At 43.6% G+C, this 14,102-nt stretch overlaps 1 protein-coding gene across 11 annotated transcripts in view; it reads right to left on the bottom strand.

Annotated features, from left to right (window-relative positions):
* The window catches only part of LOC131881458 (inner centromere protein B-like), a gene marked incomplete in the record, with an annotated part of 46,856 nt that overhangs the window by 12,790 nt on the left and 19,964 nt on the right, over positions 1 to 14,102 (bottom strand). For 2 of the 11 annotated variants that reach the window (XM_059228319.1, XM_059228321.1), the window contains 2 exon segments: positions 990 to 1,370; positions 13,040 to 13,910. In XM_059228319.1, the coding sequence (XP_059084302.1) occupies positions 990 to 1,370; positions 13,040 to 13,514 (856 nt within the window). 11 annotated transcript variants of the gene reach the window in all.

The following is a 14,102-nucleotide window of genomic DNA, read 5'->3' as shown; positions in this document are numbered from 1 at the left end:
CTTTCACCGGAAAACCTGAGAATGCTTATTTTCACAGACTTCTTTGGCTTTGAAGTAGCTGCAACCCTTTTCCGGTGGAAAAAAAGAGAGCAATCATCTGGCTCGGAAGCCGAACCACCTCCTTCCTCTTCTCCATGTTCTTCGCCTAGCTCTCCCAATCCTACCATCAAACCGACCATTCGTGATGAAGTCGACTTTTGGGAACCCATAAATCTCATTATTGACAACGAAAAGTGAAAGTACTCACGAGTACTCGCAAGCACAATAGCAACAGAAAGTCGCCGATGGCTGTCGTCGTGATATCTTGATACCACATTGCTACCAAGTAAGAAGAGAGCGGAAGTTCATGGAGAGGATGACTGTTTGGCCGATTGCAGCAGTGACGCCGAGTGCACGCTGCGAGGATAAAGACTTGCCCCTCTTCCTTAAAATGGCCGGGACACGATGATTGCCCCGAAATTTGGCAATCATTCGTAATTAATGCCAAAGGTTCAACATGTCAAGCATTACACAAAACCGAATGCGCTTTGGTTGAGCCCAGCGAGATTGGAAGAATGAACGAGAAGCAGGAGTTTGTGACACATTTCATCGGCTAATCCATTACGAAGAAAATGGCAATCTGAAGCTTTTCCCTTGCAAAAACATCGTGTCGAAACGACGGCCATTAGGCTCCATTCAGTTTGCTGGCCAGCTAATGAGAACATTTGAAAATGGAGAATTAATGGTAGATTTTCAGACGCACCGTTTAGGGTGGCGTTATTGATTGTTATGCATCATTATCTGCCTTGGCTCAAATATATTCTTTGTTTCTAGTGCTTAACGTAGACATTACCATTAGAACTACCATTTCGTGCTCTAAAAATCACGTTTGTTTGCTTTTCAAGCTCCAGACCAGCGCATTGCTCTATTTGATTATTTCGCTCGAACTAATTTCTAGTGATAACTGACCATATGATTAGTCGATCAAAAGCAGAAAACAGGGATCTTACTTCGGTGAGTTGATGATTTTCTGGAAAGCGGCCGCTTGGAGCTGGGCGTGTTCACATCATCTCGACTCTGCCCCGAGTGATCGAGATCCACATCCTCGTCCAAATGGTGAGGCTGAGGCTGGGGATGACTATTTGAGGGCGGGCTTTCTTCGTTCTTCTGACTGGAGACTTGTTGTTGTTGTTGTTGTTGGGGATGGTACTGTTGCTGCTGATGGTGATGTAGCTGGTGGGGTGGGGGTGGAGACGATGTGGGAGATTGAGAGTGGATGTCGTCCTCGTGAACAGGAACGGACTTGTTGCTTGTGAGAGTGGGTGAGTCATCCACCAGTAAATGACCCGAACTTGAATTCGAGGACGTTTGGCCAATCAGTCCCGCTTCACCTGTAAGAACAGAACCAACAAATCTTGTAACGATTTGAGTTTGATTATGCCTTCAGGCAACAAAATAAGGGACGAACATAAGCAGTCAGTCTCAAATAAGACGTTGTCTGGGGATGAGATGGGGCTGTCATTTCAGAGACTTCGTTGCTGGATTCCTTTTCAAGAGTCCTCCTCGTTGTCTTCCTCATGGGAGGTTAAGTTACCCACCAACCGACGACCTATTCTTTCTTTCTCTCACTCACTCACTCACTCACTCACTGACTCTACTACGCACGGCTACTGCCTGTCCGACTGAAGAGATGAGTTTCAAATTAATATGCTGTCAAGGGCTCGGCATGAAAAGGGGAACATCCCAACAAGAGGATGATCGCCCCCAAATGAATAATAATCTTTGGGGGCATTAGACGCTAAAACCAAACCGGCACACTCTTAGGAAAGACAAAGCAGGAGGCAAAACATAATGGAAGCACAAAAACTCCGGGCTACACTCGGGCACAATCGTGGTGGATGTTCGAGCATTCATGGATGATAGAATTCTTACTATGGAAAATTAAGACATTTCTCATTTCAACTGACTTAACGCTCCCAAAGAAAGCATTACAAAGTACACACTCGGCTAACGATGTATCAATGATAATGATGAAAAAGGCTCGCCCTGCCTTACATTTGTGGCTTAGCTAGCCAACGCTTTCCTACAGGTGCTAGGCGGATTTTTTTGATAATAAATCTTTTCTGCCCACACATCAAGAAGCTCACAAAACAAGTTGATATGGACTTGAGGTGAAAATAGTCCTGAGGGCTTTGGGCTTCAGATAAGGCGATTTCATTTCAAAGCCTTGATAATTGGCGTGGGTCGTCGTCGGTAAGGCATCATGATAATGGACCGACTCACTCGGGGCCCATACAGTATACTGGGTCCATTCGAGCAAAAAGGAAACCAATTTCGAACTTTCCGTTCAGAAGATTTGACCGTTTTCGATTTTAGTACAAGTTTGCATTCTTTCAGTTTTAGCCTCTTCAATCTGAGAACTTGTAACTGACTGGAATTATTGATCAACCCCCCGAGCCACAGGCCTCATGTTTCAAATTCTTCTCAGCGTGAACAAATCAGAAAAGGCACACACCATTATCTGTCTCTTCAGTCCGGTGATCCCAAAATGACTTCTTCCACTCAGAGCTTGTCAAAGTTTTTCGTCTACTGTGAATCAAAACATCATTTGGGATAAGACGGAAAATCAAACTGAAGCGCATAATGATCATCCATCCTAGAATCGGACATTATTCGTTTGTTTCTCACCAACATAGTTGGTATTCACCAGCATGTGGCCATTCCAACATTTCTGAGTCATCGATATCATAACCATGCACTGCACTCGCCCTCTATATATCTAGTCCTCCTTCCTTGTTCTTTCCGTGCTTTAACTTTGACTGAAGAGAGGGATGTGAGCTAACCACGTCGATATCACAAGGTTCAAGTCTCTGGCTGGACCAGAAGGTTGGCCAAGAGAAGCCACTGTTCGTGAGGAAGGATAAAACCATTCTCTTAAAAAGAGCGAGATGATTGAATTTCTGTCAGAAATGCTCTCAACGAACAATTTTTCAATCCTAGCCCGTTGAGGCAACCAACCACCCGAGTTTCTCGAGGACGTGTAACGTGCGACGTGATGGATATTGCCCGTCCAGGCTTTGCTTTACATAAGATCGTTTTCAAGTGGGTCAACCTCCTCGAACTTTTGAGAAAATAATGTGAACACCACCAGAGACGAAATAGGCAAAGGGATGGGCAGATAATGGTTCTTGATTCCACAGAATCCGCAAACTTGGGTGGAAATATGAATGCCCTACTCTTTTCATTGCACACTTCTCAGTACATGGATATTTACTTCACCGCTTTTGGTGACACACCTTACGAGGTCGAACGCGCAACCCGAGGTACGTACATAACTCTGTAATGCCAGGTTAATCAACTACAATCATGGCTCTTTATGTCATCATCACGCTACTTGCTACACTATTCCGATATTGAGAGCTTGAAAGCGGTTGCTTATTTTGACAAATCGTAATTGAGCCCAACAGTAGAATCCTTGATACCAAAAAATGGTTCTATCGCCTGAGGGATCGATTCAAGAGCACCTGATGTTGTATGTGTGGCAACCAAAGACGCATTCAACAATGGCTAGAGGCGTAAATAATCATATGGCACATGTGCCAGCAGCCAAAACACGTACTTATGTTGTGGGCACTACTGGAGACTACACTTCAATGAGGGCATGGTCGGAAAGACGGAGTCAGACTTCCTTGAAGACAAATTAAACAAGGCCTCCTCACATCAAGAATTCTGTCAGTCAAGGACGAGTGATCATGTGTTGTAAAGTAAATCCAGATTGCCCTCCACCAACCCCTCCTCCTTCTTTCTTGTATTCGTACGTACACATTCGCGTACAGGGTAATAACAATAACAGCTAAAGCTTCGAAATGAGATTGTAATCCCACACGAGCAAGTATGAAAGAAGTACTTGTTTTCATTCTTACCTGACACATGGCACAGGTCAGATCATTAAATAGGTTGCCAGTACTCGCACCTTCTCCTCACCCTCGCCTCTGCAAACTTCAAAGACTTCATCACAAAAACAACAGAACTGCACGATTTCTGCTTCACAATAACCTTAACAACAGAAGTCAAAGCCCAATTCATCTACTTAAAAGCGAATCCTACTGAACACGAGTGTTCACGTGCCGATGAAGACTGGTACAAGTAGCTGTTGGTAATCCGATTTTAATGTGAGCTACGATTGTTTGTCAAAAAAGAGACAATCTTATGGCTCAAAGCCTCTACAAATCACCGGAAGAACAAGCCCATAATGATTTCAATACTTCCGCAAAATAAACCGAATTGTTTGCACGGCGTAGGCTTTTTTTTATAAAGCTGTATGCAAGCTAATACCCTACAGCTTTTGAGATGTCTCTTTTTTGCCAAAATCAATGGCATTTTAGTAGAAAATCTATATCGTAGGGTTGGAGGGAACTAACAAAATGAAGAATGAAAATCATCTCAATTAACAAACAATGTTCGTACAGTGCACATTTGACTATCGACTTCCCGGTGATAATTTGAACGTGATCCTAGACCATCATTATTACAATTGTTATTGTCATGATCAGTTTCGTGATCCCCATGCATGGCAAATTACTAAGGCAATTAGTAAAAGGTCGCCCGATGTCAATACCATGCACAAACACATGTGCACATGTCTTCAAATTTATTCGCCGTTTTGGAGAAGGCAAGCAAGCTTACACTAGATACACGCTTGTGGTGTCATAACAAAGGAATTGGAGAAGTGCGAGCCAACATGTTGATCATTCTTTATTTTTTGTTGATTCAATATTTAGATGCCGCTTTTTGTGGCGTTTTTCTCTTCAGCGATCGAAGTAGAAAGTTGGAATCTCAACGTTTAATGATGCGTGCCAAATCAAATGAAACTCTTTCTCGGTCTGGCTTCCTAATCATCCTGAAGGATTCTAGAAAACATTTTCATACATATGTATGTATTCCCACTCTCGCCATGTTGGTATTCTGTCTCTGACAGTTGTCAATCAAATTCTCCGGTGCTCAGCACCATCATGCATGATACAATGAGGGAAGTAGCGCATATTCTTTACGGCATAGCTATTGTGCCTGATGGTATGGGAAGGCTAATATCATTCATTCGATTTAGCTTGGGAAAGAGTGGCGCGGAGAATAAAACAAATTCGAACTTTCTCGCTTCCAAATGCAAAACTTCCCCACCCAAATGGAGGAACACGAAATTGATGATTTTTGCACATCTCCAATTTCATCACCTCCGGGATTCAGTCAGGCCTCATGTTTCGCCCATGCTAACTTTCCGCTTCCATGCCCATTTTTCCTAAAGCTACGACACTTTTCCTGGCTCCGAGAAGTGATGGCCTTTTGGTGGCTCGTTCTGTGGTGTCGACAAAGAAATGGAGGTGGGCGCAGTGGAGAAGATGTTTTTTTCACGTCAATCTCATTTGAATTTTTTCCACTTTCCTCCTAATCTTTGTCCTGGCTCCTGGGGTTGGTTTCCTTCTTTTTCTTATGTGCGTGTGTGTGTGTGTTCATGGATCATGCATCGAAGGATCTTGCCAGAATACCTTTTTTGACGACGTCGTCGCCAGGGAAATTTCTCTTCACAGATGAATGCCGTCCAAAGTTCTTTGTGAATAGTAATGGCAAGAACGACGATCGTAACTAGCCACCTTACCTTCTCGTTTCTGGTCTTCCCAGGCCATCTATTGTGTTTGCTACTTAGCACTGAAACCAATGGCCGAACCAAAAAATGAAATCCACACCCCTATACAGGGGGGCCTTCACTTTTCTCTCGTACCAATGATGTCAAGAGGGTGACACCCCTAGAGGCGTTACTATGAAGGTGAACCAAACAGCCAACGAAAAAACAATGACCCCAGACTCATGATTGACGGGATTGCTCCCCGGACAAAAGTCCGCTCTCAATGAGTGACATGACAATTTCTGAAGAGCTTTGCTTGCTTCTTCAGAACATAGAAGAGAGGGTTCAGAATCGGACAACAATCATTCCGTCACTCCAAAAGATTGCCAAAGAGACGAAAAGGCTAAAAGCTCTCACACCAGCTTGTGCATAATTTCTACAATGGATTGGGCTCAATATTAGCAGTAAGCTTGAAAGAGGCCAATCAACCTATCAAGGGAGGCGGGTCAGCTAGCATTGAAATGGCTTCGGAAAAGCTTCTTTCGTCCTAATTGAATAGCTTAGTTCACGTTTGGCATCGAGACATCGTGAGTGCACCTTGTGAGAAAGAGAAGACATCAAAGTTTATGCTATACTATGTACGTTAGTATGAAATGCATCCTGGGCGTACAGTCCGGAGGCATTGAATCGAGCCTTTATTTGACATTTTTCTTTTGCTATGAAACATGGCCATCGCTGGCAATCTCTCAGGTTTCAAATGATAGTCCGATTTTGATAGAAAATTTGTCGAGACTATCACACGAGCCATCATCATGGTATTCAGACTCCAAGGGGAATATTTGCCATTTGTTTCTCAAAGTAATGTATCTTTATCCACAATACACCGCTTACATCGCTGGAGCCGCAAAGTTTCTCTCGATCTTTGTCCAAGATTAGGAACCTTGCAAATCCATTTGATGACAAGAAGTGATGGTTGTGGCTTCCAAGTACTGAACAGATACACAACAGAGCTCTATAGCTATTGCGATATTTTACGGCAAGAATAGGAAGGACCGACGACGACACCCGAAGAAGTGACAACTTTTCTGATGACACCCCGACACCCCATGATTCTCGAAGATATATCTCGGCCAACAGCCAAAGATGAGAACTTGTTAGATCCCTTTGGATGGCCCAAACTTTTTAGAACGAGAACGAAACCGAACAATTTAACTTGAGGCAGACTTGTTGGTTTCTGCCTTCTTCACAAAGACAGACTCTCCGTACACTCCGTACTCTCCGGGCCCTGAATTCACTGGTCATAAATAAGATCGATGCTTTGAAAGGAAAGCGAAAAAGACCATATGTAAAGAATTACAATTTGGCAAGAGTTATTGGTTTGAGACAAATAGGCGAATCTTTTGAAAAGAGAAAGTAAAGACAAACATGTTTCACTTGAAATTGCCATAATCCCAAAGCATTGTAAATAACTAATGGAGGCAAAGTCTCTCAACCATTTCGGATCAAGACACAACATCAACGAGACTACCAGCATAGAAGAGGTACGGAGGACGTTCCAATGGCGGCCAAGGTATTTGAACTCGCCAACCATTAGCAACTGTTGTTGCACTCTGCCGCTTCCACCACAGAAACAGAGAAAGAGAAAGAAAAGAGAGAACGAACGAACTAAAGAGAGAGAGAGAGAGAGATATAACGATCTCACACTTCACTCATCATCCTACCTTGGCCATTTGAACAAGCTCTTTCTGGATTCCTGTCACTCTCAACGACGTCAAGCCTTCTTCTTTCGTCGGACGGAAGTTCTACGGACCCAAATCAAAAGAGGGCCTTCATTATTTCCCCCAATTTCTTTTAATTTTCTCGCTACGTCAAAAGGCGGCAGCGAGCATCTCTTGATGGTAATCTTCACTAAGGGCTCATTTTGAACCATCCCGGCAATAAAACGCCCGCTCCTCGGGCTGATTACACATCAAATTCGAAGATGGAAAAAAATGAAATGCAATTTCAACGTGACTGACGTCCTTATCTAATGGGGGACCAATGTTACTCATTAAGGCAGCTTATGAAGTTGTGGCGTTTTGGGGGGGCCCCAACAACAACTTATTAATAGCTAGCCATCCACATGACGGCAAAATGTTTGCAAAAATGCTCCTCTCGGTGGTCTCTTTTATCCACGATGGTCGTTTTTTGTGAGTCTCTCGATCAAATGGTAATGATATCAGTTGGGTAGCTCGCAGCTAGTTGGAACTCGACTAAAGTGCCCACTGTAATTAGGCCAGGATGACTCATTCACATGTTCAGAGTCGGATTTGAGCACCCCATGGCATTGTCTCGTTCCGAGTACCGCCCTTGGGCTAACTCCAACGGATATGACTAATGGCTTTAAAACGAGAAGAAAGTGAGATTAGGGATTTCGAGGTTAGAATTACCAACCAATTGATATCAAGAGACGAATCGTTCGTTATTGATCCAATTGTTGCCTAAAAGGGTCACAAATAACAACCAAAGTCAAATCCTTTACAACATTCTCTTTTTCGCCCTTGCCAAGCGGCAGAGGGTATTTTAGTGTCTCAACATTTCAGCCTTATCCGTTTATTGTCGGTTGCAAACTAGCCAACCTTTTTAGCTAACATAATGACGACCATAATGAGCACAACTCTCCAGCACGCCAAAGAACACGGTTTTGAACCATTTCTACTCGTAGCACGTCTACCCACTGTAAAAGCTCATCCAATAAAGATCACGAGAAGGACGACAGAATGAACACACCCAATTCAAACCTTCAGGCAACAACTTAAGCACGAAATATGAAGGTGGGTTGCTTGACAACCACAAAAACAAAACATATTTATTAGGGAATACGAGAAAATAACTCTGGCAGAAACAAAATCCAAGGCAAGTGTTTGGTTTAATATTTATATATATTTTACTTTCAATTAGAAACCAAGGTACATATTGTCCTTGGTAGAAAGAGAAAAGAAACGGCATAATGTAGATAGCTTATGAGGTTTAGGGCTTAGGTTAGATAGGCTGAAAGCAGTTGACGGCCTTGCTAAACAAAATAAGCTGCCAGTTATAGATTGTAAACTGCGAAGAGTCGACAAAATGAGAGATGCAATTTGGCGAGAGCGAAGGTTGAAGAAGAGGCGAGGCTCCAGCTTTGAAAGTGATGGGATCAAGCCGACGATAGTTTATCCTTGATGCAATTTCCATGGGGTTATCACCTTATGCGGAAAGGCGCATTTTAAGATTTAGGTTATCCTTTCCAACAACGTCCTTCTCCCCAACGAGACTGAAAGATAAGTCACGCGAAAATCGCGTGCAAAAGTCCAAAAATGGAATTGGACCAACTTCGCGCGCATTTCCTGATAATCTCACTGGATATTTGACAAACAAAGAGTGGACCATTGAAAAGGAGCACATTGTTAGTGGCAACGAAAGCCATTCTTCAATGTGGAATCAAATTCACTCGCAATGTAGCTTCATCTTTGATAGTCTCCGAGGACCCAGCCTTTTGGAAACCATTACCAATACAAAAATAAGATCCAACGTCAGCAAGAACATGGAACAACGGAGGCCCAGAAACCATCAGTCAGCCTTCATCAAGCCAACCCAACGTAGACGGATAATTAATGGCTATGAGAGCGAACACAGCTTGTTGGCTCTTCAGGGAGCCCATCAGAAAATGAAGGACAAGCTACTGCCTTTTGTAAGAAATAAAAAACAACAACGATTGATAACGAGTTTTTGGGAACAGTCACTTGAAGCTACGTCACCGTTGAAAAACAGATCTAGCACAGCCCGCCAACACTATACTACCAGCTTTCTCTCCTTTGACCAGTCTTTTCCCCCAAAGCCGCATGTGGTTGCAGATGATGATGATGATGATGATGTGCTGAGGCCACCAAAGCCCGACAATTAAGGACGTAGATCAAACAGGGGTACGCACTAATGAATTGTAGTAACGCCAACAACTCGAATGGTGCCCGATACCATTAGGGGCGAAAGAAAACAAACACTCTCCCCATCTTCCCATCAGTCTCAACATTTGAGCTAAGGTCAAAACAAGGTTGCCTCAATTTGGGCAGGGATGAAATCTTTTCCTGGAACTCTGTTGCACTTTGCAACTACGGAAAGAGTCGAGAGATTCCTCAGGCACGAGCCACTCTGTACATCAGTAGAAACTGCAATTTCCGAGCAACCTGCAGGAAGTGTTTTGTAATCAAGAGTGAAATATGAGCTCTTCTCACTCCTCTGAGAGATTCTTTCTCAACCACGTGTCCATTTCCGCTTTCTCGGGTTTCAACATTCGGACGACATTACACACCCAAATGTTCTTTCCTTCTCATTGGGCATCAGCATTACCGCCCATCTACCAGCTTCGAGGCTATTCTGTTCAAGTTCAGCTAGAGCGCTTCAACAATATTCTACATGTGAAGAATTAAACGTATAGTAGTTCCAACTCATCTGGGACTTGTGCAATATTACTGATTAATGTAACAGAGATGTTTGAACAACGCTTATGTCTGCTACTTGATATGGGTGTGGGGTTCGGGGATTTCTATGTGAACGCTCTTGGTTTGCTCAACGGGCGAATACGTTTCCTTTAGTTGGAACTTTCCTCAGGTTCTATAAATGGTAGCAGACACTTAAGCGTCTCGTTTGAGATTCCCAATGGGAAAGAAGTGAAGTAGTAAATTTCAATTTAAGAAACAAAGACCGAAGGGAAAGTGTAAAAACAAAGACAATTCGTTTGTCAGACCCTCCCGACCGAAATTCCTGTTTTAGAGACTGGATCGTCTCGATGGTGGAGACGACTTCTCCCCGTAAGTCTGAGGAGTGATGATATCGCGTACTTGAATGTGCGTTTGTGAAAGGGAAGACAGACAAAGAAAATCTCGAAGGACCAAGATTGGATTCGGGGATATTCTGGGGAAACCGAGTGGCATGAATGAACCTTGGAATAAACAGTTGTGGTTTCATCGAGGTAGCAATTGTAAGCGAGGGAGAGAACTCTTCCGCCGTTGCGGGTTGGCCTCGTGTCACGAACTTGAAGAAGACTCGGGTGTTCTTGTGGACGACGAGTTCAACATAAAACACGGGAAATGATATCCCCAATATTTCAGGACCATTAAAAATTGCTCCTGCCAACCTACTTTCGTGTCATTGACACAAAGAATTAACGAAATGTACCATTTCTTAAGACTCAGTCACTTTCCAGAAGGTTTAGATAGGCCACAATAAATGTTGAAAGAAAAAAATCGTTTCAACCATGAAAGTGTTTCTTTAGCAAAGGAGTAAGTGGTTGGGCAAACATGAAGGACTCATCACCATCACTTTTGGTGTATTACATAATTCAGATCCATCTGAATTCAATAGGACCATAAAAGGCCCGAACCTCATCAATTCCGCTCATTTGTCACTGGAAAAAGACGCTTCCCACACAGCCCTACAGTCCTGCAGTCCTGGCAAGCACGAGAGCATGCTTCTTTTCAATGAGTGGAAAAAAGTGGAGATCAACGATTGTGGCCTCACATCGTAAGTCAGTCAAAGCCTATCTGCTGGGTCCTACCAATACCACGTTCTCCTTTCACATCATCGTCATCAACTTATTTTCTGTATTTAGTACAATCTATTGAAAAATCAGAGAGGCCCAAGCCAAGCATTAATAGGCTTCGACTCGGTTTTAGAGTCATCTGCCCATGATATCGCCCGTGTGGGCGATCCAGTTCCTCTTGTTCTGGCTGATTTTCTATTTCGTTGTCCACCTGAATTCATAATGAAGTCCATCAATCTACGTACATGTATATTATATCAGTGGCTTTGGCTGGACCACCAGAACACTCAACCTCTCGAACAAAGAACAATTTTCAGCGAGATATTTACAACTTGGAAAAAAAATTCCTCCTCAAAACCAATCCATAAAATGCCCCGAAGCATGAAACAACAGCCATCAGTCAAGATCATCAACAATGAACCATAATCCAATAAAAATCAAACCAATTCTCTCTCTCTCTCTCCTCTGCACGCAATACTCTTGATTGTGTAAGTAAGAAAAACCTCAGAACATCCCGTTAGTAGCACTGCACAGAGGTGCATCGATCTGTCGATCTTGCTCACACCAAATGATGCTACTCGCTCGCCAAGCATGGTATTTATTGTTGGTCGCCTTCTACTCCATCTCTTCCCAATTCCCCGCCTACCCTCCTGCCTCTGCCCCCTCGAAGCACTCGAAAAACGAACTGTATTACCCTACAAATATCAAGTATTCTTTGCCATGGGCTTTGTCAAATGAGTTTCTGGACCATGTTTAGTGGCAAAGTTTATAGCATGTCATAAATAGTTCAAGAGGGACTTTGATCTCTGGCATCGAAACGACAACGACTCCGCCCTTTTCCTTTCTGGTGGATGACAATGAGAATTTGACCCGCTTATCAATGTCTTTGAAGCATGACCATCATCCTGCATTGCAACTTGAAAATGTACGGGGTTTTACAGGAAAAAAAGAGAAGCGTCAGACGCTGGATTTTCCTTCATCATGATATGTGTTTTGGGGGTTGTTCAAGGCTCAAGTCCCTCATAATTCACTCTGTCTGGGTCACATAAATTGAGAGTCGACGAGAAACGCCAAACTTTCTACAGTCTCCCATCGGGTCTCATTCTTCAGGTCCGAGTTGAAAGGGTTGGCTGAGGAATTCAAACTACCAATTGGTGAGGACTGCGTTTTGACCAACATCAACTTCTGAAGCTGTACCCAATCAAACAGGACCACGACCACTCTCAATCCCGCCTTCAGAGCAAGGATTAGTTGAAAAGTTGAAATGCCAATATCAGGAATTGAAAGGACATGCATAATTTGAGAGGAAATGACTACGCGAATTAGTCATTGAAACTGGCAAATGTCATGTCACCTTGAACATTTCCTGAGGGTCTCAACTTCTCTCGGAACTTGGGAAAAAACAAGCTCTGCCTATGCTTATGGCCAAAAACGCACACCGGGTAAAACCGGGATCAACGTCAAATGTCGGACTATAGGACAAGTTTTGAATTACACATACAAAGTGAGTCATGAAAGCAAGTTACTTCAAATGAGTCATCATGGATGATGCAAATATTTTGTCCAGCAAGAATCTAACCAATTTCAAAGATTAATAATTCAAGAGTAGTAGACAGAAACGTCATATCCGATTTCATCCAACTTATTAACGGTGTCTTAGGTTACCAGATAAGCCACAAACTATTTCAGGGCAATTATCAGAATATGTACCAAGGGTTTGCCTCTTTTCTTTCTATTGTGATTGATTTGATGGTTCATGGCACGACCTTGAAAAAGTATGGTCATTCACGAGTCCAAACGTATCCTGCGATACTTCCGCAATCATACGTAGGAGTGTGTAAAAGCATGCTAATGTCAAAGAAATAGGTATTAGAGAGACTTACAGAGCCAAAGAGTCCGACAGCCATTACTAGCTCGGGCCAATCGTAATCCTTCAGAGTCATCGGCGAGCCGCAAAGATCGATTGGAATCGCTCGAATCTAGAGAATTGTGCGGCGAGTGCTGTTGGGGTAGGAACGAAGGTGCTATAGCGGCCACATCTTCTCGGAAACTGATACTGTCCATGGCCAGGACACGGTCTGGGAGCAAGAACAAGTGATCCCCATCGTCATCATCCCCCGAAGACTCTGGCAAATGGTCCAACAGCACCACACTGTCAAAAAGATTTCTGGGCTGCTGAATGGACGCAGCCATTGACGTGGTTACCAAGTCAGGTAAGGAGCACTTGTTCGAGGGCTGTCCACTCTCAGCCTCAGCTTCAACGGATTCACCCTCATCCAAGGGATCACAATGAAAAAGACCTTCCTCCCGGATCTCTTTCAAGGGAGATCTTTGATTTGGGTATGGATAACAATCCATCAAAGATCCATAATCACTGCACTGGGGGAGCTATTCTAATCCCTTCGGCACCAATCATACGTCTCGCATGACGATCCTTCCACAAAAGAAACACCACTTCTGGGACATCGATCCTCACTGCACAGAAGGCTGTTACGAACTACCGACCGAGATGTTTAAAGGTACGGCACTCACTCTCTGAGAAACACACACGCACACATACACACACTCATACACGCACAACTACCAAGTCGAAAGAGCCCATCGACGACGATAAAAAAAAAAGAAAAAGAAACACGCATGCCACATTCGATCGCTTCGAAGGAAGCCAACCACTGGCAGCCAGAAAGAGCCTCCAGTGGCCGTGAGTGGCGTGGCTTTGATCCTGCGCCCCCGTCAACAAGACCAAGCGCAACATCGCTCCTAACGCCCGTCAACCTCCAAAATCGAAACATGCAGGCCAGCAGGAGCGGAGGTTTGCCAAAAAAAGCCATCGACGGTTGGAACCTACCGACCAAAACGGATATTTTCTCGTGGAGGTTCACAAATGTGAACACAGGGCGACAAGGAATCAAAACGATACGTACGTTTCGGTGTGTTGATAAGTGT

Source organism: Tigriopus californicus, chromosome 5, assembly GCF_007210705.1.
Source record: "Tigriopus californicus strain San Diego chromosome 5, Tcal_SD_v2.1, whole genome shotgun sequence".
In the NCBI taxonomy this organism is placed as follows: Eukaryota; Metazoa; Arthropoda; class Copepoda; order Harpacticoida; family Harpacticidae; genus Tigriopus; species Tigriopus californicus.
Note: the sequence above shows the minus strand (reverse complement) of the source record. Positions and strands in the feature narration are given on the sequence as shown.